The following is a 21,898-nucleotide window of genomic DNA, read 5'->3' as shown; positions in this document are numbered from 1 at the left end:
GTAATCAACTTCTGGAATTTATTTTTGCAAGCTGTTGAGCCTAAAACTTTAGAAGACTTTAAAAAAGAACTGATAACTTGTAGAGTGGTGATACAATACCTCTCACATCCTGAATTGTGAAGGCTAATAAGTTTGGGGAAGAATCTGGGGTATAGAGTACCGTTTGAAAATGGTACATGTACAATATTTCTTGTGCTTTCAAGCAAAACATCTAGTATCAGTTGCTGGATGTAGATACATTTGTTGTTATCTGATATGAAAAAATCCTGTTTTTATTGTCAGTGAACTTTGTTTCTTTTCTGTATGAAATATTAGAATATTTCAGTTAAAACATCTTGGTTTTAGATTCAGCTTGAGATTTTTTTTTCTTGTGATTGTAGCCTTTTCTTGCCTTAGTTTTAACATTTGGGAAGTCAATAAGGATAATAAGCAAACCTTTTGAACTTCTGGTTTTTTTTTTTTTTTTTGAGCAGATGGACACCCGGTCATGGCAGCCGGTAGCCCAATTGGACACATTGCTTTGTGGGATCTAGAAGAGAAGAAACTTATGTGTCAGATGGAAGATGCCCATTCCACAGCAATAGCTGGTATGTCGTTTGTCCCTGGAGAGCCACTTCTTATTACTAATGGTGCTGATAATGCTATACGGGTAAGTTACAATAGATGCTGTTATGTTTTTTTTATTCTCATGTTGTCCTCCAAAGTGTAAATATGTAGTTCAGATTGAAGCAGCGGTTCTCAAGTGAAAAAAATGCAACAAAACTTAAGTTACTAAAGTTTCTGACTTTGAGTCGATCTGTAGTGGAGCATTGTAAGGATTTAGTACCATGTTGTCATTGCTTCATTTATTGCTTTGTGATAGCCTTGAAGAAAAAAGCTTTGGATCCACTTTTCGAGAACTACACTTTATAGCCTGGTGTACTATCTTAAATCTTGGAACTATTTTTGTAATGTTCTTGGTTACGAGTGGTTGCTGTTGATAAAAATCCCTTGTGCTGCATGTCCTCTGATGCCATTAGCTTTCTGTGAAGCACAATGAACAGCAAGAAGCAATCAGCTGCTGTGGTGGAAGTTTCCAGAGTTTTAGGTTCAAGGATGAAAGCCAATGTGTGAAGTTTGCTGTGCCAGCTCCCACCTTTGCCTCTTCCACTGCCAAGAGGTGTAATTATTGGCAGGGCAGTGTTTATCAGTTTTCTGTTTCTGCTTGTCTTTTTTGGGAGACAGGTGTGGATTTTTGATGGACCTGGTGGTACAGGACGTGTATTGAGAAGCCGAATGGGACATAGTGCACCACCAACAAAAATTAGATACCACGGGCAAAATGGAGAGCAAATTCTTAGCGCAGGTATGAATTCTCATTCTTGTTCTTCAGTCTGATTTTCTGCTGTAATAAACATGCAGAGCTAAGTGTCTTTGTTTTATTAATACAGTATATTGTGTTTCATGTGTTAGATATGTGTATTTTTGAAACATAGTAAATAATTCATGTCAACAGTGTCATTTATTACTATATCAAATTGTTTCATGGTTTCCCTAGAGGAATGTGTATCAGCAGGTAGGCTGAAAAGTAGATACAAGCAGAAAAGCTTAGGAGGTACTTTTATCATCTGTATTTATGTGTTTGATGAAGAAAAATGTTTCTTTATCCCTAAGGAGCTATCAGCTGATCAAAATGAAAACTTCTAACAACTAGAGAAGTTCTGTTGTGACAGGGAAAAATAAACAGCATAATACATTTAGTAACTTAGGGGAGCCACTCTACTTTTTCCAGTAGTTTGAGCAAGGTTTGTGGGTTGTAGTGTCTTTGCAATTTGTTACATCTCAATTGTGTCTGTAATATATACTCCCAAGGTCGCTTGTTAACAAGATACTAATCTAAAAATGTAAGAATGTGCGACTACCCTTCCTAAGAAATTAGTGTATTTAAAAATCCATAAATACACCCCTTAGGAAATTAGGTACTATATCAGACTGGTTTACAGCCTGGAACACTTCAGTAATGGAATAATAGAGGCTCTTCACCTAATCTTTAATTACTCCCAAGTAATGAAATTGTCTACATGGGCAACATTTGAAAACATAACATTTTGTTGAATATTACACCTAATACAGCACAGCAGTACACCGCGCTAAAACCACCTGTGCTAAAATTTCTTACTGATCATCCAACTAGTAATTTGGATTCAGTAACTATTTACTTGATAGTAATTCAGCTCACAGCAGGTGAACCATAGTAATGATCAACAGTTGCTTAACAAATCTTCACATTGGCTTTGCAGTTTACTGCTTTGTTAACTGTACTGAAACACAGGGAGAGGGCACAGAGGCAACCACTAAAGTAAAATAGATCTCCAGCTTTGAGATCTGATGTATCTGCAGTGTACGAAGACTGACTCTCTACATTCCTTTCTGAACCAGTGGTAGAACTTTGTGCAACAGAAGTGAGGTAGCAATGATGTGGGGTGCCTTTCAAATGCTGTTTGCTTCCTCAGGGTGGGCATCTCCACAAACTTTAATCCTGCTGAACATTTCTCCCAGTTCCCAGTACATACATCCTGTTGTACTTCTGTATAATAGCAGCAGGGAGAGGTTGCTTGAGCACTATAATTGCTCCATTCTCTTTCATTTTTTTTTAAGTTCACTTGGACTGATTCTTTGTTTCCTTACTTGTTTGGCCTAGTAAAAATGTTTTGTGATTCTTCTGATTTTTAAAAATCATCTCAGTGACTTTAATTTTGCATGCGTTGTGCAGTTTCCTTTACTATTAGTTTCTGGTTCTGTTTTATCCACATCTCCCAAGCAAAGTGGACCTGTTTGCTAGTTTCAAATTCGAGCCTTATGTCCCTCTATTAAAATTCCAGTTGGTTCAGTGAACTGGGTAGAGGTGGGAAGTCCCATTAGTGTCCTGATTTACAGGAAATATGGACAACTCAGCTTTTACCAGTTTTGCTTGGGTTAGCTTACTGGCTAACCTAGGCATAGTTCTTAACCAGCAACAGCGTATGTTCATTAGACAAAGCATAAAGAAAGGAATATTGTAGCTGGTAAGGGAGTTTATGGGGCCATGGGAAAGCACTGTAAGTATTATGGAGGTATTTGCAGGAAGTATTAGTAACAGTTTATTTAAGGTTTTAATCAGAAGTTTCGGATCAGCTAGATACTGTAGTGGAGAAAGGAGTGAGGAAGAGGAATTGAACACGGAGAAGATGTCCATAAAAGTGGTGTTATTCTGATCATGTGTGAAGCAAAGCAGTTGGAATGGAATACAGACCATAGAAAATGAGGCTCCATTTGGACTGCTGCTTATAATGTTTCTGCATTGTTTTCCTGGACTGGAATTTTTAGGAAATACTTTATTATGGTGTTTGAGGTTTCTTAGTGTTTATCTTCTGCTTTTCTTGCTCAGATAGCTTATGAGGAAAGAGAAAGTTTATTTTTGCCCTTCATTGCTCTCTGCTAATATTTTATCAGGTCAAGATGGAACATTGCAGTCTTTTTCAACAGTGCATGACAAGTTCAATAAAAGTTTAGGACGTGGTAAGTGTTTCAGTTAAAGTACAAATATTGGTGAAAAATGCCCTAAGAAGTAATTATGCAAACATGAGGTAAAACATTAGGCCTTATTTTCACTTAACTGTTGCATGGAAACTGTTCACCTCAGTTGTTCTGCAAACTCAGTCTTTTCTGATGTGTATTAAGTGTCCGGATTTGTTTGTATATGAAGTGTACAGATTTGTTTGTACTTAATAAAAGTAATTTACGTAGCCTAGCACTGTATGTTATTTCACTTTGGGAAACGTTAGGCATGATTTTTGTATTAAAAATGTATAAAGCAGTAGTTGACATTTCAGCATGCATAATTACAGCTTTTTACCCTATTCCTCTTCCATTTAAGTGACTAACTCATTAGTTAATTCATATTTATGGACTTTAGTTCTTTTGATTTAATGTAGAGTTTAATTTAAAAACACAGTGTTCACACAGTGCCATAGTTAAGGGACACTTTCTTGTACAGTTCAGAGAGCATGGCATGACTAAAATAATTCTTATTTTTAAAAATCTATGTCTATATATTGATATATAGGTATTTAGATAGACTTGAAGGTACAGCTGTATGTTAATTGATTATATATCCTTTGCGCATAAATCTGAAATTCTTGACTCTTTGGTTATTTAAAGGGCTGAGTGTTATATATTGATTTATATAGTCATATCTGTATGACTCTGGTTTTAGCTATGATGGGGAACATCTGCTGCAGGATGTTGGCACAAGATCCTGTATAAATGGGTTGAGTAGTATATTTGTGAATGTAATAGGCTAGTGATTTGCTCAGCATCATGTGAACTTTGACAGGAACTCTATTAATAATGTTCTTAGCTTTTCAAACGCTAGGTAACAGCAATGCTGTGTTAATTGCAGCCAAGTTTAATTGGAACTTTACATTTAGTAAATACTCCTTTTTAAACCATTATTCTCAGATCTAGCCATGAGATTGAGACAATTTCTTTTTTAAGGTTCAATTAACAAAAAGAAATCAAAAAAGAAAGGTCTGAAGCTTGATACGATGGTACTTCCACCAATTACAGTCTTTGCTTCAGGTAAGTAGTCTGAGATACGTTATAGAGCTCATCATGTCTTCATTTTTTCTTTTAACCCTCAAGATACTACTGTTTTGAAAGCCTGTGCTCTATCAGGATGGCATTACTGAGATTCACCCTTCATGAGCTCTTGAGTGATAATTTAAAATGCCATTTTACTTGGTAAAGTTTTCTGCTATTGGAAAAAAGGAGTTTTTTATTTCAAATGTCTTTATGTTTAAACTGTCTCTTGGCTTGAAAATCTTCAGCGCAGGAGCCAGAGTCTTCTAATGTAGGTATTATTCCAGGCTGGAGAACCAGCTGTTAGGAAGGATGAAGATCTTTGTCAGCTGAGGAAATCTTAGTTATGGTGGTTGATTTTGAAGCCCCTGTTTCTTTTTTTGAGTTTTCGAAGTCAAATTTCAATTACTTTCTTAATTTGAAATTCAGTATGCAAATACAGAACGTAAATTTTTGAAGCAGAATTGCAATTATTTGCTTCATTAAAATGTGTTTCTTTAGATTAATGACCTCCTCTTCAGACTTGAAATCTTTTGTCCTAAGTGTAGCTATTCTTTTGTCTTCCAAGGATGGATGGCTGATTGTTTCGTATGTTGAAAGGTTTGGATTTACAATTTTGTGTAGCTGTTTAACTACATAAAGTGTCTGTATTTGCAGACTTCAGTGGTGCAGTACATACGTGTTGCAAATATATGCGTGTATATATATATATATATATATATATATATATATGTGCACCTTTAAAATTAATGTTAGACCTGCCTCCTTGATTCAGGGTAGTAGAACTACCTTGAATATCTTTGGAGACATAAGAAAACATTTATTTAAGTACATTTTAATTGGAGTTGTTTCTTTTTTTTGCTATATTGTCTTTGGTGAAGTGATCCAGTTTGTATTTGTTTGTTTTATTCTTTGAAGTTCTAGATATACCCAATTTTTTTGTAATGTGTATATTCCAGAAAAAAAAAAGGAAACTTGCTCATTTAGATCCCCACATATCATATCTGACTACAAAGTTTGGATACAGAGCTTTTGAGGAAGGATTTCCTTGAAAATGCAAAAAAGTGTTTTGCTACATGAAGCAGACTTGGCTCTTAAGCCCTGCTTTAAATTTTTAATTTAGAGACTTCTACTGTTTCGGCAGCTGAAGAAACAGTTAAAAAGGCTCAGCTGGAAATATGTATGGATTGAGCAGTTTACATCATTTAAGTTTAAATATGCTTTTCAAACAGCATAGACTCAAATATGCAAAGACATGAAATATAACATACCAAAAAATGCTTGTAGTTTTTTTAGCATTTTAGTTACACTAGTATGTGCACAACTGTTTGTGAGGTGATTTTTTTTTTTGAGTGGTAGCCTTTTGACTGTCCAACAAGAACACTAAATATGAACTGTTCTCCCTAAAAGTGTTTCAAAGCTCTCTTTCTTACAATATCAGAAGAGCTATTTGATTTTAGAATAATTGTTTCTAAAAGGAGTGTGTTACATTGCAGAAGTGGCACATCAGAGTGACTGGGATGGTATTGTTGCCTGTCATCAAGGGTATATAACCTGTACAACCTGGAACTATCAGAAAACTTCCATGGGAGCTCATAAACTGAGGCCAGAAGAATTTAGCAAACACAAACCTATTGATATATATGCAACAGTAAGTTTATTTAGGATAATGTTTCTTCAGCATTACAGTATATGCTATTTTGATTTCTATTTGTACAGAATCAATATATTTAGGATGAAAAAACTCTATTTAGACATGTTTTAGTTGCTTTGCAAAGTGCTTTCTGCCAGCTCAGTGTCCTGCTATCTGTTTTGTAATACATATGGTCTTAAGAAAAATGCTACATGTGTATTTTTTCCTTAAACATCCAGGTTAAGTGCACATTTCATTTCTGATTCAGATAGATGATTGGTGTTTACCTTTAATCTGTTACAGTGATGTAGAGTTGACTATATGACTGTGAAGATAAATTTGATCTGTGAATACAAACTGCTGAAGATTTTTTTTTTGCCGATACAGAAAAATGTGTTTCCAAATGGCATTTCAACTTGAGCTGAACACAGTGAATGTCAGATACTCAATGAAGAAGATATATATGTTTACTAAGGTTTACGAGCTTGCAAGACAAGTAGTCACTGTGGCATACTTCATATGTTAGGCATTCATACTACTGTATCTTGTGACCAGTTGTTTTTATGACTTTATGGTTAGTAGTTAAGTGGTAGACAAGATCAATTCACTTGTAAATACCTGGTTTGCTTTTAGCTACTAGACTCTTTAGACTGTATCTTTCCACAGTCCTCTAGACCATTGTTTCTTTGTTTCTTATTATGTAAAGTCTGCGTGGAACTTACCCTGTTTTGAGGTGCCGTTGGCAACGTGGGCATTGAAAGAGGTTTGCAGTCAGCATGCCTGGACTTTATTTAGGGATTTCGTTTATTGATGTATTGGTTATATATGTTAGTCATTTAGGTTACAGAGTTGATACTATTAGATATGATTTCTGATGGATGTCACTAAGTATTTAATTATCCTTTGTAAGTGTGCACTGCTGTATTTATTACTTGTTGACGATTATCCAATTTTAAGAGCTCCTCTCTCTACTTTTTTGAGATGTAATCTGTTGTTCTGTGTAGTTTTCCTTGAGGAAGTCTAAGGACACGTTTTGGTATTTTGTATTCTTGGTACGTTATATATCTTATAACAACTTTGGTAATTATATATAAGCTTAAGGAGTTGTTTTCTTAGGTGTTTTGTTTTTTTCCCCCTTGAAAGGCGGTTGACATTACCTCATGTGGGAACTTTGCCGTAATTGGGTTGTCAACTGGACAGGTAGATGTGTATAATATGCAGTCTGGCATTCACAGAGGCCGTTATGGCAAAGAAAGAGGTAAGAATTGCTACACTTTTAAAATACTGACTCTTAACAGAACAGCAACAACTAGGAAATATAACGTAGCTTCTCAGTTGAATTGGGGAATTTTCAGTTTCTCTAATTATCCTACACTGTCCTATCATTCCTTGTAATCAAAAGCAATTTGACACCTACTCTGAAGGACAGGATCCCTGCTATTTTAACATCTTTGGTGTTAATATATATTTGGTTTTAATTAACAGAAAATTGTCAGTTACAAAATGGTTAGCACTAAAATGAGATCCTCTGGCCTCATCTCTCTTTGAGATAATCACATTTCTAATACTTGGCTTCTTGTTATAGGGTTCTATCTCTGAGATAAATTTTCCCATCTGTTTTGTGCTCTTTGCTTAAAAATGAAAGAATACTTTTAGATGCATGGGAAATTGAAATTCTAAGCAAGTCCAGTTTTTTGCATATGCTATTGTTTTCAGTTGCCCAGCTGCAAACTTAGGACTTAATGCCATAGTTTTCAGACTTTTCCTTTCAGTCATTGCATATGTGAGTATACATGACATGAAATATACATGTATATTTGCTGCTGCTTTGTAAGTCTGCAACTTATAATAGTGCCCTTGTGATCTGAACTTTTTTGTTGTAGAAACAAGGAAAGAGTCCTGATGAACCCTTAAAACCTTACTGGGTTTCTGAAAGCCATCTAGCATAGCAAACATGAAGTGATCTCCTAATAACTTCATTGCCTGGTAGTGGGATGAATTTTCTAAGTTTGATTACTGGCCAGTAACTCTAGCCATAGATTAAGAAAAAAAATTGATCCAAAACCAGAGGAGCTATGCTTTGTCTTTACACTGCAGCGTAAAGTAGCCTAGGAAAACTCCCAGCCTTTGTGCCAGAACTGAAGCTTTAAATTCTGTCTGGAGTGGTCGGGCCCCCTGGTGGCATTTCATAAGTGATTCAAAAAGTCTCTCAAATTTCACATTCAAATGAAGCTCCTCAAACTGGGAGTAGAAATAAAAGCTAGTATGATCTTCAGTTACTCACAACTTTTGTGTTGTATGCTAGGTGCTTGCTTGAAAGCAGTTTGGTTTCTGTATTGATGAAGAAACTCCTAATATGCAAGCAGTCTTCTCAGGTGGCTTTAGAATTTTTTGTCACATGCTTACCATTCATTTAGTGTAGTTAGGTGAAGACATGGAACAGCGTCTGGCATTCTGCTGATTTCTATGTTATTTTTAAATTCTAAAATACAACTTTCTGTTCCATTGATTTGCAGCACATGAGGGGGCCATTAGGGGGATAGCAGTGGATGGACTAAACCAGCTGATAATCACAGCTGGTAGTGAAGGACTAATTAAATTTTGGAAATTTAAAACTAAAGATCTAGTTTACTCCACTGAGCTTTCTTCTTCTCCAAGTGGAATACTGCTTCACAGAGACAGGTAAGAAACTGAAGCTATTTCATGTGCATATTGTTTTGCTGAAAGTATGTAAGTCTAGGATGACAACCAAATATTCTAGTGAAGTTTAAATTTCTGATGCTTTGAAATACAACTGACTACTAGTTGACAAAACAAAATGCAAGACATTTTATTAGACTGAAGGAATGTAATACTTTTTATCTGACATCTCAGGATAAAAGATTTTTGGGATGATTTTAATATGTTTTTTGATTTTTTTTTTTTGTCTCTGAGTATTCACTATCATCTGTGCTAATGATTCTTGGCAGTGGTATTCTGGGAATTGCCTTTGATGACTTCAGTATTAGTGTTTTGGATATTGAAACCAGGAAGATTGTCAGGACATTCTCAGGACACCATGGACGGATTAATGACATGGTAATTGTTAATTGATTTTCTGTGACAGGTGACATATACAAATACCTAATTAATTTTAAAGATGGTGGATTTCTCTGCCTGTATTAAGTCACTGAGTATTATTCAGCTGTGAATAGTACAGTTGTAGTTCAGCTCTACAGCAGTTTTGGGCCATGTTAGTTTCCAAGTTAACGTGTAGTATTTGAATGGCCATGTACTTTTAGTGTGCTTTGGGATTTTACCATAACTTTGCAACAGAATAAAGCATTAGGAATAATGAAAACCATATTGATGGGCATAAATGTGCAACAGGCTTAACTGTATATACAGAAGAGATGAGTCAGGTAAATAAAACATGTAAACAGATGTGAGATTATGCAGTGCACTGATAATTCCTTAATTTACATCATGTGTAGTAATACTTTGTAGTATTGATTTAAATAGTTTTAGCTTCTGGTTTAATTCTAACTGCTTGTAATTAAGTATTTATTTGATTTCTTCAGTTTATGTTCAGTGGTTTTCATCATTAATGTAAAAGCGAGGATCAAAGTGCTTTTACTAACAGCCAGGTGTATCCTGTGTCATATACTTAAACCTGTTCTGAAATAGCTTCCATTTTTGTGCTTTTCTCACTTCCAATAAGGTGATGTCAGTTTTGTTTTAAAATTAATTTGGTGTTGGGGAGCAATCTAATCTCGAACTGTGTAAAACAGGACTCCTGTAGGGACTGACTTGTCAGTTGTGCCATTAAATTGGCTATTTTATTTTAGACTTTCAGTCCTGACGGTCGTTGGCTGATAACTTCATCAATGGACTGTACCATTAAAACTTGGGACCTTCCCTCTGGATGGTGAGTCAATTTAAAAATATAGAACAGAAATGTATTGTAGTTCCCTTTCTGTCTGTTAAATGGCAAATAGTCCTCTTGCTTAATTATCTGTAACCAACCTGTGCTTTATGTCCATGGTGTAACAACTCAGTACCCACTATTCTAGTTGTGTGTGGTGCAAGCAATATTTGCCTTTTTCTAGGTATACAGAATAACAATATCCTGAAGATCTAATGGTGAAACCTGGAGTTTTCATGTAGCATGAATGGCCATGAATATCTTTTTCTGTCTGGAAGCAGCACTATAAAACAGTTGTCAAGAGGTTGCTTAAGGTGAATTAATGTGTGATATGCTGAAGTGTTCATAGAACCATAGAATTGTTTGAGTTAGAAGCAACCATCAAAGATCTATTCTAGCCCTCCTGCCGTGGCCAGGGGCACCTTCCACTAAACGAGGATGCTCAAAGCTCCTTCTGACAGGCCTTGAATGTTTCCAGTGGTGGGACATCCACAACTTCTCTAGGCAACCTCTTCCAGTGCTTTGCCACCCTCATCATAACAAATTTCTTCTTTATACTTAACCTAAGCCTACCCCCTTTCAATTCAAAACTATCGTTTCCCTTTGTCCTGTCAATACAGGCCCTGTTAAAATATCTCAGTCTTTTATAGAAGCCTCCTTTTAGTATTGAAAGGCCACAAGAAGGTTTCTCAGGAGCCTTCTGTTCCCCACGGTGGACAAACCCAGCTCTCTCAGCCTGTCTTCGTAGGCAGTGTGTTCAGTCCTCTCATCATTTTCCTGGACCTGATCTAACTTCATGTCTGGGGGGCCCCAGGGTTGGATGCAGTACTGCAGTTGGTTTGATAAATGCAATCCCATTCTCACTTCCATTCATTTTAGCAACACAATAGGGCTTTACTTCAGTTATATTTCTCATTTGTGCATGCTTGCAACTGCCAAAAATACTCTTTCATGATCCACTGTGAGTAGTCTTCTCCCATAATGACATTTGGCCAAGAAGTACACAAGTACACACAAGAAGTTCAGGAGTCCAGAAAAAACAGGCCAAAGAGTAGCTTTAAGTTGTGCCCGTGCATTCTTTTAGCAGTATATCAGACAGATTTTCAGTAATTTAGATCAGCGCTATGCAGTGTGCAGCTCTGGTCATACCTGGGACTGGATGGTTTCATTTGGATGTCTTTTTAGTTGTTGTGATTTGATAAATAATTTGTATACTGTAAAAGTTTTCATTTTACTATGAAAAGTGTGTTGAATCTCAACAGTTGACCTATTCTTAAATGATGAACGATACTAGTCTGAAACAGGACAGGATGGACAGTGACTGTATTCTTTCCAGTGTGAACAGGAGGGAAATTAACTCTCTGTTGGGACTTGTCTGTCTAACCATCTTTCCCTTCCAAAATGATAGGACTACAAAAAATCATGGCATTAATTATAAAACTTCAGAAATGTTACTTTTATCTTTCGTTTCTTTAGTAGCAACACTTTGCAATAAGAATCCATTCATACTGTTTATGAAAGTAACAGTAGCTCTTGTTTGCATGTAACACATAAGTAAATTGTGTCTTTTCTCTGAGTAACTGCAAGAAATTCTGGTCATGCTGAAATCTAGGCAGGTAGTTGACGAACTCTGTTTTTGAAAGTAATTAGGTTAAATTGTTCTTCCAGAATTTCAAAGAAAATTTTCCCCATAACTATAGGCAGAGGAGTGTACTGAAAAGGAAGAATGACTTTTAAAAAAAATCCTAGTGTGGTATATTGACTCATAAATAGAAGAACTGAATCTCGAACTGTGCATTCTAAAGACTCAGTTTTGATATTGTCTTTATAAAGAATAGAAAATATGGTTTTAGATGACTTAAGTCCTATGTTATGAAAAATGCCAACTGACTTTAATAGTTATCATGTCATTTACTTATTGAACATCTGTTTTTACTTGGGAATGCTGCTTAACTGTCCTTACATAATGTAAGAATTCCTAGTGCATGTTTTTATGTAGGGCTTTTTGAGAATTGGGGAAAAAATTACCATTTTGTGTAGAGAAAGTTAGAAGCAGGAACCTTGGCATTATGCAAATTTTTATTTTTGCAGTGCAGCTTGTGTAGACAAATTAAATAATCAAGGGTACAGGCTGACTATTCATAGTTCGGATGGAGTACCTGAGATAGAAAGGTGTAAAAAAAAAAAAAAAGTTGATATTGTGAAATCAGCAATTTTATACTTTCTCACTTTTGCAGCTAGGCAGGAAGCATAAAGGTGAATGCTTTCAACCCCCAGCAAGATTCATTTAGCGGTTATTGTACATTTTGTGTAAAAATTACAAACATATCTCGTTGTCCTATATAGTGGATTGATTTCTGCACACACCCCCATTGTCTGTAATTTTGATCACTATTTAAATTCAGTAAGTAGGAAAAAAATAATTTAGTGTTAACATTGCTTTGCAGTTGTTCCTTACAGCTGCTTTATTGAACAATATTTCTCAGTTACTGATAAAGATTGGGGTAAAAGGATGGATTTGGAACTAAAACCAGCATTTGTGGTAAATTTTATAGCCATTGTGCACTGTGTGCAAAACGTATCGGTGTAATTGATTCATACTCAGGCATTATGGATTTAGTGTTTGTATATTTTATGTGAAAATGATGAATGATGTGACTCTTACCTGATTACTTTTTACTTATAATGTGCCTCTAACAACATGCATAAAGAATAAAACATTCAACTCAGGGAAAAAATATCTTTTAACATGGCTTGTCAAACTGTCTCAGGAGTGCTTGGTACCTAAGAAAACATTTTTAAAACATTTTACATTTTAAACTGCTTTGTTACATCAATATTTTTTCTATTGTTAGTGAACAGAACAGGGTTGCAGAAATAGCTGCTCTCATCACTTCTCCCTTTGCTTTTGATTTTGGTCTGTAAACAAGAGCAAAGTATTCAAACTTGCCATTTGTTCTTTTTGTTTTTCTCAATTAACTAGTTGTCAAACTCAGCTGCTTCTTACAATTTGAAGTAACTGAAATTTATACCTCAACAAATGACAAACAGTGCTGTGAACCCAGACTAGAGTGGAAGTCTGCTAGGGTGTGCATCTTCCAGAACCTGTGACATCTTCCAGAACTCAAGAGTGGCTTATTGTTATAATAGTGAGAAACTACCTTTTTGTATAGTATTTTTCAGTTTTCTGCAATAGTGAGAGGAGTGATCAAGGAATGTTATATTGGGCTAAATATGTGGTAGTGTCAAAACCAGCTGTTGCAGATAATCAGTTTTTGAGGTGTACAGTTCATTCTTAAGTTTAGGAACACTAGGTACAGGTGTTAACCAGGTGTATATGAAGTATCGAGAAAGAGGAAATAGGCAATTAATGGCAGAGCATAGAAGATGAGGTCAGAGCAGCATGGGGCTGATTAGACATGGGAAATTTACGGCCACTAAAAACATGAGTGTTAGACATAAGGAGTTGAACATGGACAGACACTTTGTATTTTCCACAGAATGTGGATGTCTAAAGAGGAAGCATAAATGTACTAGCTTTAGCTGATTTTTAGAGAATTTTACAAAGGTAAGTAGTTTGTTGCACAGTGCCATTCATTTGCAGTTTCTGTGCTGTGTTTGAATACTTGTAATACGCTCATTTGCATACATACTTCCACTATCCTGTTTGCATTCAGTCGTATTTGTGCAGTAATTCAGATATACATAGATAAATAAGTTCATCTTGCTGAGATTTTCTCTGTGTTTTCTCTTCTTAGCCTCATAGATTGTTTTTTGGTAGACTCTGCAGCTGTGAGCCTTACTATGTCTCCTACAGGAGATTTTCTAGCTTCAACACATGTGGATGATCTTGGAATTTATTTGTGGTGAGTATGTAATATATCTATTTCTACACAGAGTTTCAGATGGGGAAGAATTCTTTCAGACACCTTTTAGACACCTTTATCGCAAACAGAGAATTGTTCTGCAAAGTATCATCTCCAGGGTTTTGTTTTCTCTGGTTCTGAGTGAGACAATTATTCTATATTGGTGTGATCCTTAAGTCTTGAAATGTCTTGCAGTTAAGATATTTATTCTGACAATTAAATGGTCTCTTATTTTTTTTTCAATGTTTCTTACTCTAAAGAATTCCTATTATGCTATTCCTAAAGTTTTTCTTTGACTGTTTTTTTTGTACCCCTATAAAAATGTCAGGGCTCATGTAGTGTTACTTTCTGAAGGGCTTGTCTTCTTATCCTGGTATACAAGGTTGTCTGAGACTTCTGAGTAGAATTTGGAAGTTGCAGTTATTTCTGTTTATTAAATATAGATCAACACAGATGTAAAATTTATTTTATTTCGGTTTCCTCCTGATATGGCTTTAAAGCAAATAACTGGTTAGGGGAGGTGCTGAAGTAACATACTTTGTGAGTGGTTTGGATTTTTTTTCCTTTTGATAGATATATAGATAGATCTTTGAGGTCACATTTATTGCCTGTAGTTTTGCCTGAAGGGTGTTCAATTGTTAGACTTTTCTATGCTTAAGTAAAAGTACTTCATTGTGAATAATGACAAGCATTTTAACCTAGCCCTCGTTTTATATTGACAGACAAAATGATTTGTCAGAATGATGTGTATAGTGTCCTGAATCTCAAGAAAATTTGCCGAGAATACTACTATGAAATTCTGTGAAAGCAGGATGGATCATTTATATTTGCATAAAGTATTGTACATATTAACTACAAAGCAAGGTTTTACAGCTGCAGTTTTGCAATTTCAAGTAAATGCAGTAATTGGCAATGATTGAAGTAATAATACTTCATAATGCCATATATATTAAATGATCTTGGCAATAGTACTTAAGCATAACTTTTGTTTCAGACTTTCAGATGATGTAAATCGCCACATTTCATTTCTTGTTTATCTGGTAGATAAGAAAAACTAATCTTTAATAGAACCTGGTGAATTGCCGTAGTGCAGTTGTATTAGACTGCAGTAAAAATTATGTCTAAAATACCTGTTCCCGTTCACTTGAAAATTGCCTGTCTTATTTTTCAGGTCAAACCGTTCTCTGTATTCACTTGTCTCCTTACGGCCGCTTCCTGCAGATTATGAGCCTTCTATGGTAACACGCCCTAGCACCTGCCCTGTGCAAGGTAGTCTTCAGATGAAAGAGTATTTTATTTTCAGTTTGCTGTTCTATTTCAAATAGGAGATGATTTGCTTCTTCAGTGAAAGCTCAGTCTTAGCATTCTTTCTCTGAACTGTTCCTATTGTTTCTACCATTTTTGGCATACTTCTTCGTATGCTAATATTGTTTACCAAAATCTAGTCATGTTTCTCTGTTCAGACATTAGGAATTACATTGTGATTATGTCCACATCTCCAAGGGTATTTTGTAGGTAATAAAAACATCTGTGCTATTTGTTGATTTTCTTCAATCACAAACTTGTGTAAATACCTTCCATCTTGATGTATGTGAGGCCAATTTGAAATTAATGTTACTGCTTGGCAGCAGGAAGGGTTCTTTGTTCCAATTACCGCCAACTTTTGTCTCTGCCTGTATGCTGTGGTAGTTTCACTGCTGTATATTGTCTTGATGGCAAGAGAATTGGATTCAGCTGACCTCACGTCCCTGTGATCGATTCTCAGTGGATGGAAGGCCTGAATTTCATTTTTCATACATTTAATGGAAATGGTTGTGCTTCTGAAGTCCTCTAGATGGAGATCTTGTCTGCCCAAGTTTAGCAGTGCTATATTTTATTCTCCATCTGGAGGATAAACACACCTAGCTATTGACCTCATGAAACAGTGAGGAACATACTTGGTGATGGCTGCTTTATTAAGAACATTATTATTTTAGATACTTAAATTAGTGAGACAGAATTTCATCCCAAAACTTTGAATGGCTTAATCTATAAACTTATTCTGGCTGAATGATTTAGCTCACTTCCTGTCTTTGGAAAATGTAAAGTTCCTGTTTGGATGCTCAGAGCTTTTAATTTTAATGGTTTACATTTCTTTGTTATTTTGGGCTCTTCTATCACATTTGTGGTTTCAGACACGTAATGTTTTGCAAAAAGGAAGGGGAAGTATAGGTGTTTTGACAAGACCACATAGGAAGTCTGGAGAAAACCTAATGACAGACTGCATATCTTTTGTTGTGTGATGCTGTGCTTTAACGTTGAGACTTTCTTCATTTTAATGTGCTACTTCAGTCATACCTATGAACAGGTTGTGAATATTTTATGTATTTAAATGTAAAGATTTTACAGATTTGTAACTCAAAACTAAAACAGTTAACAAAATTTTTAAAGTAATCCATGGTTCTTCCTTGGAACTCTATACATTGCTTTTATATCTTTTCAGTCAAAGGGGATAAATCTTGTTAAGTCTTTAAAATCTGGTTTATCGAATTCTGCATTTTAGGTATGATCATTCACAATTTAAATTTAATATTTCATAGGGTTGCTAAAGGTTGTCTCTGTAGCTTTTTAGCTATATGATGTGCTAGCACCCACATGTATAGTTGTTCAGCATATGTGTTTCAAAAATTGCAGAAGAAATAATCATGTTTTGATTTTTAAAAAATAAATATGTAGTATGTATGTTTATAAAAGATATCTGTTCTTGAAAGATGTGGATATGGAAGGAGATGAAGAAATGTGTGATGAAATGATAGAATATGTCTCGCCTGAGCAATTGGGAGAGCAGCTGGTGACCCTTTCCTCGTTACCAGAATCAAGGTGGAAAAATCTCCTCAGTCTTGATGTTATCAAGGTAATGACATTAGGCACACCATTGCTTATCTGCTGTAGTATTTGGATTGTATTTTTTAAGGAGGGAGTAAAATGAGGGCTATTTTTCTGTAATGTAGAACAGATGGTTGTCTTAACTGTTCTATTGGATATTCAAGAATTCTTGAGAAGGAGGACCTGTCCTAACTTTTGCCATTAGTATTCCTGCAATATGCAAAATAGCTGTCTGAAGGCAGTATTTCCATATCAATGCAGCTAAGTAGTGCCTGTAAAGCTGTTCTAGGTTATGCCTCCATATCACCATTGGGCATTCCTGGAACTGGAAAAAGAGGGAACACGCAAAAAATATTTGTATACACCAACATACATTTGCTCGTGTTCTGTGAGCTGCATTTACCTAGTCACAAAATTTGGTCCCAATTTTCAGTTTTTTTCAAGACCTTGCAGTAGAAGCTTTTCACAATTTCTGGGATTTGGGTTGGGGCCGTTTTTCTTCTAAATAGTATCTTCATATTTAGTGGTAAAACTTTTTACCTGTTTATGTATTTTTCAGTTAGTTCTTAGAGTTTTCATAGTATTTTAAAAATACAACTATTGACAAAGAAGATTCCCACATGTTCTTAATATAATTATAATTATTTTAATTCAAATATCTAATTAACAGAAAAAAAATAAACCAAGAGAGCCACCAAAAGTTCCCAAGTCAGCTCCTTTCTTCATTCCAACAGTTCCTGGTCTTATACCCCGATACAGTGTTCCAGAGGAAGAAAAAGATACACAGGTAAAACCAAAAATTATTATGATAGAGTGTATCTACTGTATTTTAAAATAAAATCTCAAGTGCTTTTTAATGCCGAGTGAAATCTTGCTAAAGACTTTAAAGCACCAGTTCTAATGTATTTACATTAATGCTTGCTTTCTTAAAGTCTGTTATTCTGTCAATAGGAAAAGAGTCTAATTGAGATGGAAAAATACCTTTGCATATTCATGTACACTCTCTTCTGCTTTCATGTTCTAGTCAAAGGTAGTAAACCTTGGAGTACTGTCACAGAAATCTGATTTCTACATTCATCTTGAAGAAGCCCTGAGCACTAATGAATGTAAGTTAACAAGACATTTCACAAAAAATGTAGACGCTAATAATATTTTGATATACATTTGATTTCTAATGCCAGAATTGTAACATGTGGGAGGAAAAAATATGCGTAGTACAGTAGAAAAGGCAAAGGAAATGACTTGTTATGTATAAAGCTGGCTAATAGATAGCCATTATAGATCAAAGATGCATTGGTACTCTTGCTTGCCTGCAGCATGAAGCCTGAAGTTCTGGCTAAAACCATGTAAAGAAGATAACATTCCTAAGATTGATAGACTTTTTTCGAGACTATGATGATCTCACCCAGAAAAGGTGCTGTGTGTTATTTGTAGGGTAAGAAAGAAGAAGAATGATCTGGTAAGGAATAGTCTGATGATTCACAGAAACATGAAAAACTTAATTTGCCCAGCAAGTTCTATTTTCAAGGCTATTTCACTAAATGTTCAGTAAACCAAGAGCTTTAATTGATTGCTTTATTAGTTAAAGCTGAAGAAGAAACAAAAGCTATAAAATAGGTTCTTGGATTTCTTTTGACATTCAGTTAATTTTGAAATTCAGTCACTTAACTTGCCTGTGGAATGTACCTGATCTTTTCCCTGTTTAGTTTGTGCTACTACAAAATCATGAAAATTTAGAATTTTGGAAATTATTATTGATGTAGCTGGCCCGGAAGTGTAAATGGATAGTCACTGGTAGCTTGTCCACAAGGCAGTTCTTCTGGGAATTTTTCTACCCCTTCTTAAACTCTCTTAAGATTACCCGTTTACTCAAGGTCATGTAAAGTATTTTGTGTGCAGAACTTTGTTATCTGTCAGAATCAAAGTGTGTTTTTATTCTGTGTTTTTAGTATTTCAGTAGATAGTACTTTATTAAGCTGTTTCAGAGCTGCTCAGAGAAGAATGAAACATGATGTGCATATTTTAAAACTAAACTAAGCACCTGGAAACTGGCAGTATCAGGGAGTAAGTGGTCCCATGGGCCTCCGTCAGGCCACCTCTCTGCTGTAAGGCAGGTGTGCTACATGGTCTGTGCTGTCATCCCAATTCAGGGAGTCTACTTATCCCATCTCAGAAGCTGCTGGGGTGTAGCGTGGTTCTGGGCTTGGTAGTTTACAAGCATCTCTTCTAAAGGTGACTAAGCTACCTAAATAAATAGGACAATACCAAAAGCCATCCTGGTTTACAATTGGGATGGAGACAGGGTTTCATACCTCAGATCAGAACTGTGGAACATAGACTGAGCTGGGCACCTTTTCCATGTTTTATGTGTACCAACTTCATAGTGTGTTCCATGCTTGTTTTTATTAACGTCACAGCACAAAAATGAGTTAATGCATCTGTTTAGTGCTCTTAATATCACAATTACATTTAAAACTAGCTAATGATTTTCACAGGAATCAAATACAAATGGAAACAGATTTATACCGCTTAAGGAATATTAGCCAATGCCTGATACCATTAGTTGTCGTGGTGTAGGAGTATAAGAAGTTGATCTTCCTAGCAACTTCCTAGCAAAAGAAATATGAATTACAAGACATTGGAAAAAAAATGTTTTTGCCAACAGCTGTGTTTCCAAACATACCTGTTTTTATTTCTGCATTTTTAAAGCAAATGGATGGAATTCTCAAAGATCAGGTAGGGTTGCAGAAATCCTGAGGAAGCACATTTATGAAGAGGAGGAAAGAGGTTGTGAATTTCATGTATTTCTACCATGGAAAAGATTTTCCCCACCCCAGCAACACCAAGGTCCCAGGAAAAGCAGAAAGAATTCACTTAACAAGAGTAATAATTACTTTTGATGCACCAGGTGATTCTCAATTTAGCCTTGTGTCAATAAGAGTTAACACTGTAAAGATCCCTGGTAAAAGTAGTACCCTGTCTCTTCTAGGATGTATTTGCGGTAACATCTTGAAGACAGAAATATGTATGTTCTTCTTCCCAAGAGATATAAAATTACCATGTTGTGGTTAATAAGAAATTTTGTTCAGCTTAAGAGACAGAAATGGGAATCCAAATACAAAGATGCTGCTTGTATTTTTCAAGACAAACATACAAATAAAATGCCATTGTCTTATTAGATATGTACTTCTCTTTAATATGTGATAGGACAATAAATTAGAGGCAGGATGGCATTTTGTGGAAAAAAAAAGGTAAGAGCAGAAACTTGAAACGTACAGCCACTGCTTAAGAATTTTGGAGTAAGCCCAGTCACGTGAAGGGTTTTTAAGATTCTTTTCTGCAAATGTTGCTGATAATGTATTCAATGCTTTAACACAGATACAGCACCACTTAACTTACTGAAAAGCTTTGGACCATCAAATATTGAAATAGAACTAAGGGGTTTGGCCCCTGAAGGTGGTGGCTCCATGGAAGTGATGCAAAGCTTTTTGAGAATGATTGGAATGATGCTGAAAAAGAAGTACAACTTTGAACTTGCTCAGGCATACCTTGCATTATTTATAAAGGTAACAATTTTATAATAAAATTTTATGTTAGTCCTATTTAAAGTTATGGTTGTCCAGTAAAAGTATGTAAATTGTCTGTTCGAAAGAATTATCTTAAATGATTTTTGTTTGGTATGGTTTTAAAATGACTGAGTGTATCAGATGATTTGACAGTTCATCAGATCATAGTAAAGAAAAACTTGCAAAAAACAAATATTGTGAAGAGGAACCATCCAGCCAGGTTTTATTCTGGTATTCATTACTTGGAATTGGTTTTGGTTTTTGTAACATACTTCTTAATAGTTGTTAATTGCAAAGCTAATACATGCTGTGTCTTAAGTAAGAAAACAATTCAATGCACAATGTTTGGGGAAGTAAAATTGGCATTTTGTTGGACTTATCACTAGACATTACAAGCCTGAATTTACTTTGCATATCAGTGAGCTGCCTTTTTTTTGTTACATGTTAAGCGTCACAGAGCTGATGGAATTCTTCCCAGGTGTGTGGAAGTTAAAGTTATTGGGATAAAATACAGTAGCAATTATGCTTAGAAATTGGTTTTGCAAAAGATTGAAACCCTTCTGTTGTACAAATTCTTATCTTGTTAGGATGCTCTGATTTATGAAACAGTGAGAAAGCAATTCATTACAGTTTACTAGGGAAAAGTTCTTTTAAATATTCGTACATATGTGATACTGTCTATTTAACTGAATATTTCTTAATAGCAATATTGCAGGGATTGGTTTTAAAGGTAAGACTGTAATGCTGGACAAATACAACTTGTTCTTTTCCTTTTGTTAAATAGAAGGCATGGGGCAACTTTCAAAAGAACAAGTAGTGCAGATGAATAGCAGTAGTTCTGTAGAGTGAAACACTAAGGGTTGAGGTCTTGATATTCATTCACGAGTGGCACTTTATCATGTTGATTTATTATTAGTCTGTTTTTCATTAGTCTGGTCCCATAGATTGGGTGTAATTAGGTGTTAGGCATTAGGTATTAGAATTAATCTTTCTGCTTATAGTTCCATACAAAGAAAGTGTAGCTCTTGCAGGGTAGATGAGGGACAGCTAGGAAATTTGCCTCAGAAATGTACTCTTGATCCGAACTACAGCAAAATAGTAAAAAGTCATCCTGTGACACATGAACACCAGTATCTTTTGTTGTAGGTTCAAATAAAACAACTCTGAGCTTAGCAAGTCTCCTACATTTAAGTTGCAGCCAGGAAAATAATTATTGCATCCATTAAGTGGCAATAATGTACTTACTGCCTCTCTACAAGGTTGAGAGGGTTTTTTTCTTTATGCTTTACCAAGGTTACTTTTTATTACGCAGAAAGACATCATCTCCCTGTGTCAGTGTAGAGTGTGCTGACATAATTCTCCTTGCTTTATGCAACACGGATTATTAAAATAATAATCCCGATGAACCTCAGGGCATCTCTTTAGACTTTCAAGCATATAGAGGAATTTCTGATGCAGGTTGGAA

General features: G+C 35.4%; 1 protein-coding gene across 1 annotated transcript in view; it reads left to right on the top strand.

Annotated features, from left to right (window-relative positions):
- The window catches only part of WDR36 (WD repeat domain 36), a 33,607-nt gene that overhangs the window by 10,247 nt on the left and 1,462 nt on the right, over positions 1-21,898 (top strand). Inside the window, exons 8-22 of the mRNA XM_065045422.1 lie at positions 474-649; positions 1,225-1,345; positions 3,472-3,537; positions 4,516-4,599; positions 6,096-6,250; positions 7,376-7,490; positions 8,749-8,914; positions 9,202-9,310; positions 10,060-10,139; positions 13,895-14,002; positions 15,174-15,271; positions 16,753-16,895; positions 17,538-17,654; positions 17,892-17,973; positions 20,246-20,433. Of these exons, the coding sequence (XP_064901494.1) occupies positions 474-649; positions 1,225-1,345; positions 3,472-3,537; positions 4,516-4,599; positions 6,096-6,250; positions 7,376-7,490; positions 8,749-8,914; positions 9,202-9,310; positions 10,060-10,139; positions 13,895-14,002; positions 15,174-15,271; positions 16,753-16,895; positions 17,538-17,654; positions 17,892-17,973; positions 20,246-20,433 (1,808 nt within the window). The remainder of the gene's footprint in view (positions 1-473; positions 650-1,224; positions 1,346-3,471; positions 3,538-4,515; positions 4,600-6,095; positions 6,251-7,375; positions 7,491-8,748; positions 8,915-9,201; positions 9,311-10,059; positions 10,140-13,894; positions 14,003-15,173; positions 15,272-16,752; positions 16,896-17,537; positions 17,655-17,891; positions 17,974-20,245; positions 20,434-21,898) is intronic.

Source organism: Columba livia, chromosome Z, assembly GCF_036013475.1.
Source record: "Columba livia isolate bColLiv1 breed racing homer chromosome Z, bColLiv1.pat.W.v2, whole genome shotgun sequence".
In the NCBI taxonomy this organism is placed as follows: Eukaryota; Metazoa; Chordata; class Aves; order Columbiformes; family Columbidae; genus Columba; species Columba livia.
The sequence above is the reverse complement of the archived record's forward strand: the minus strand, read 5'-3'. Positions and strand labels throughout refer to the sequence as shown.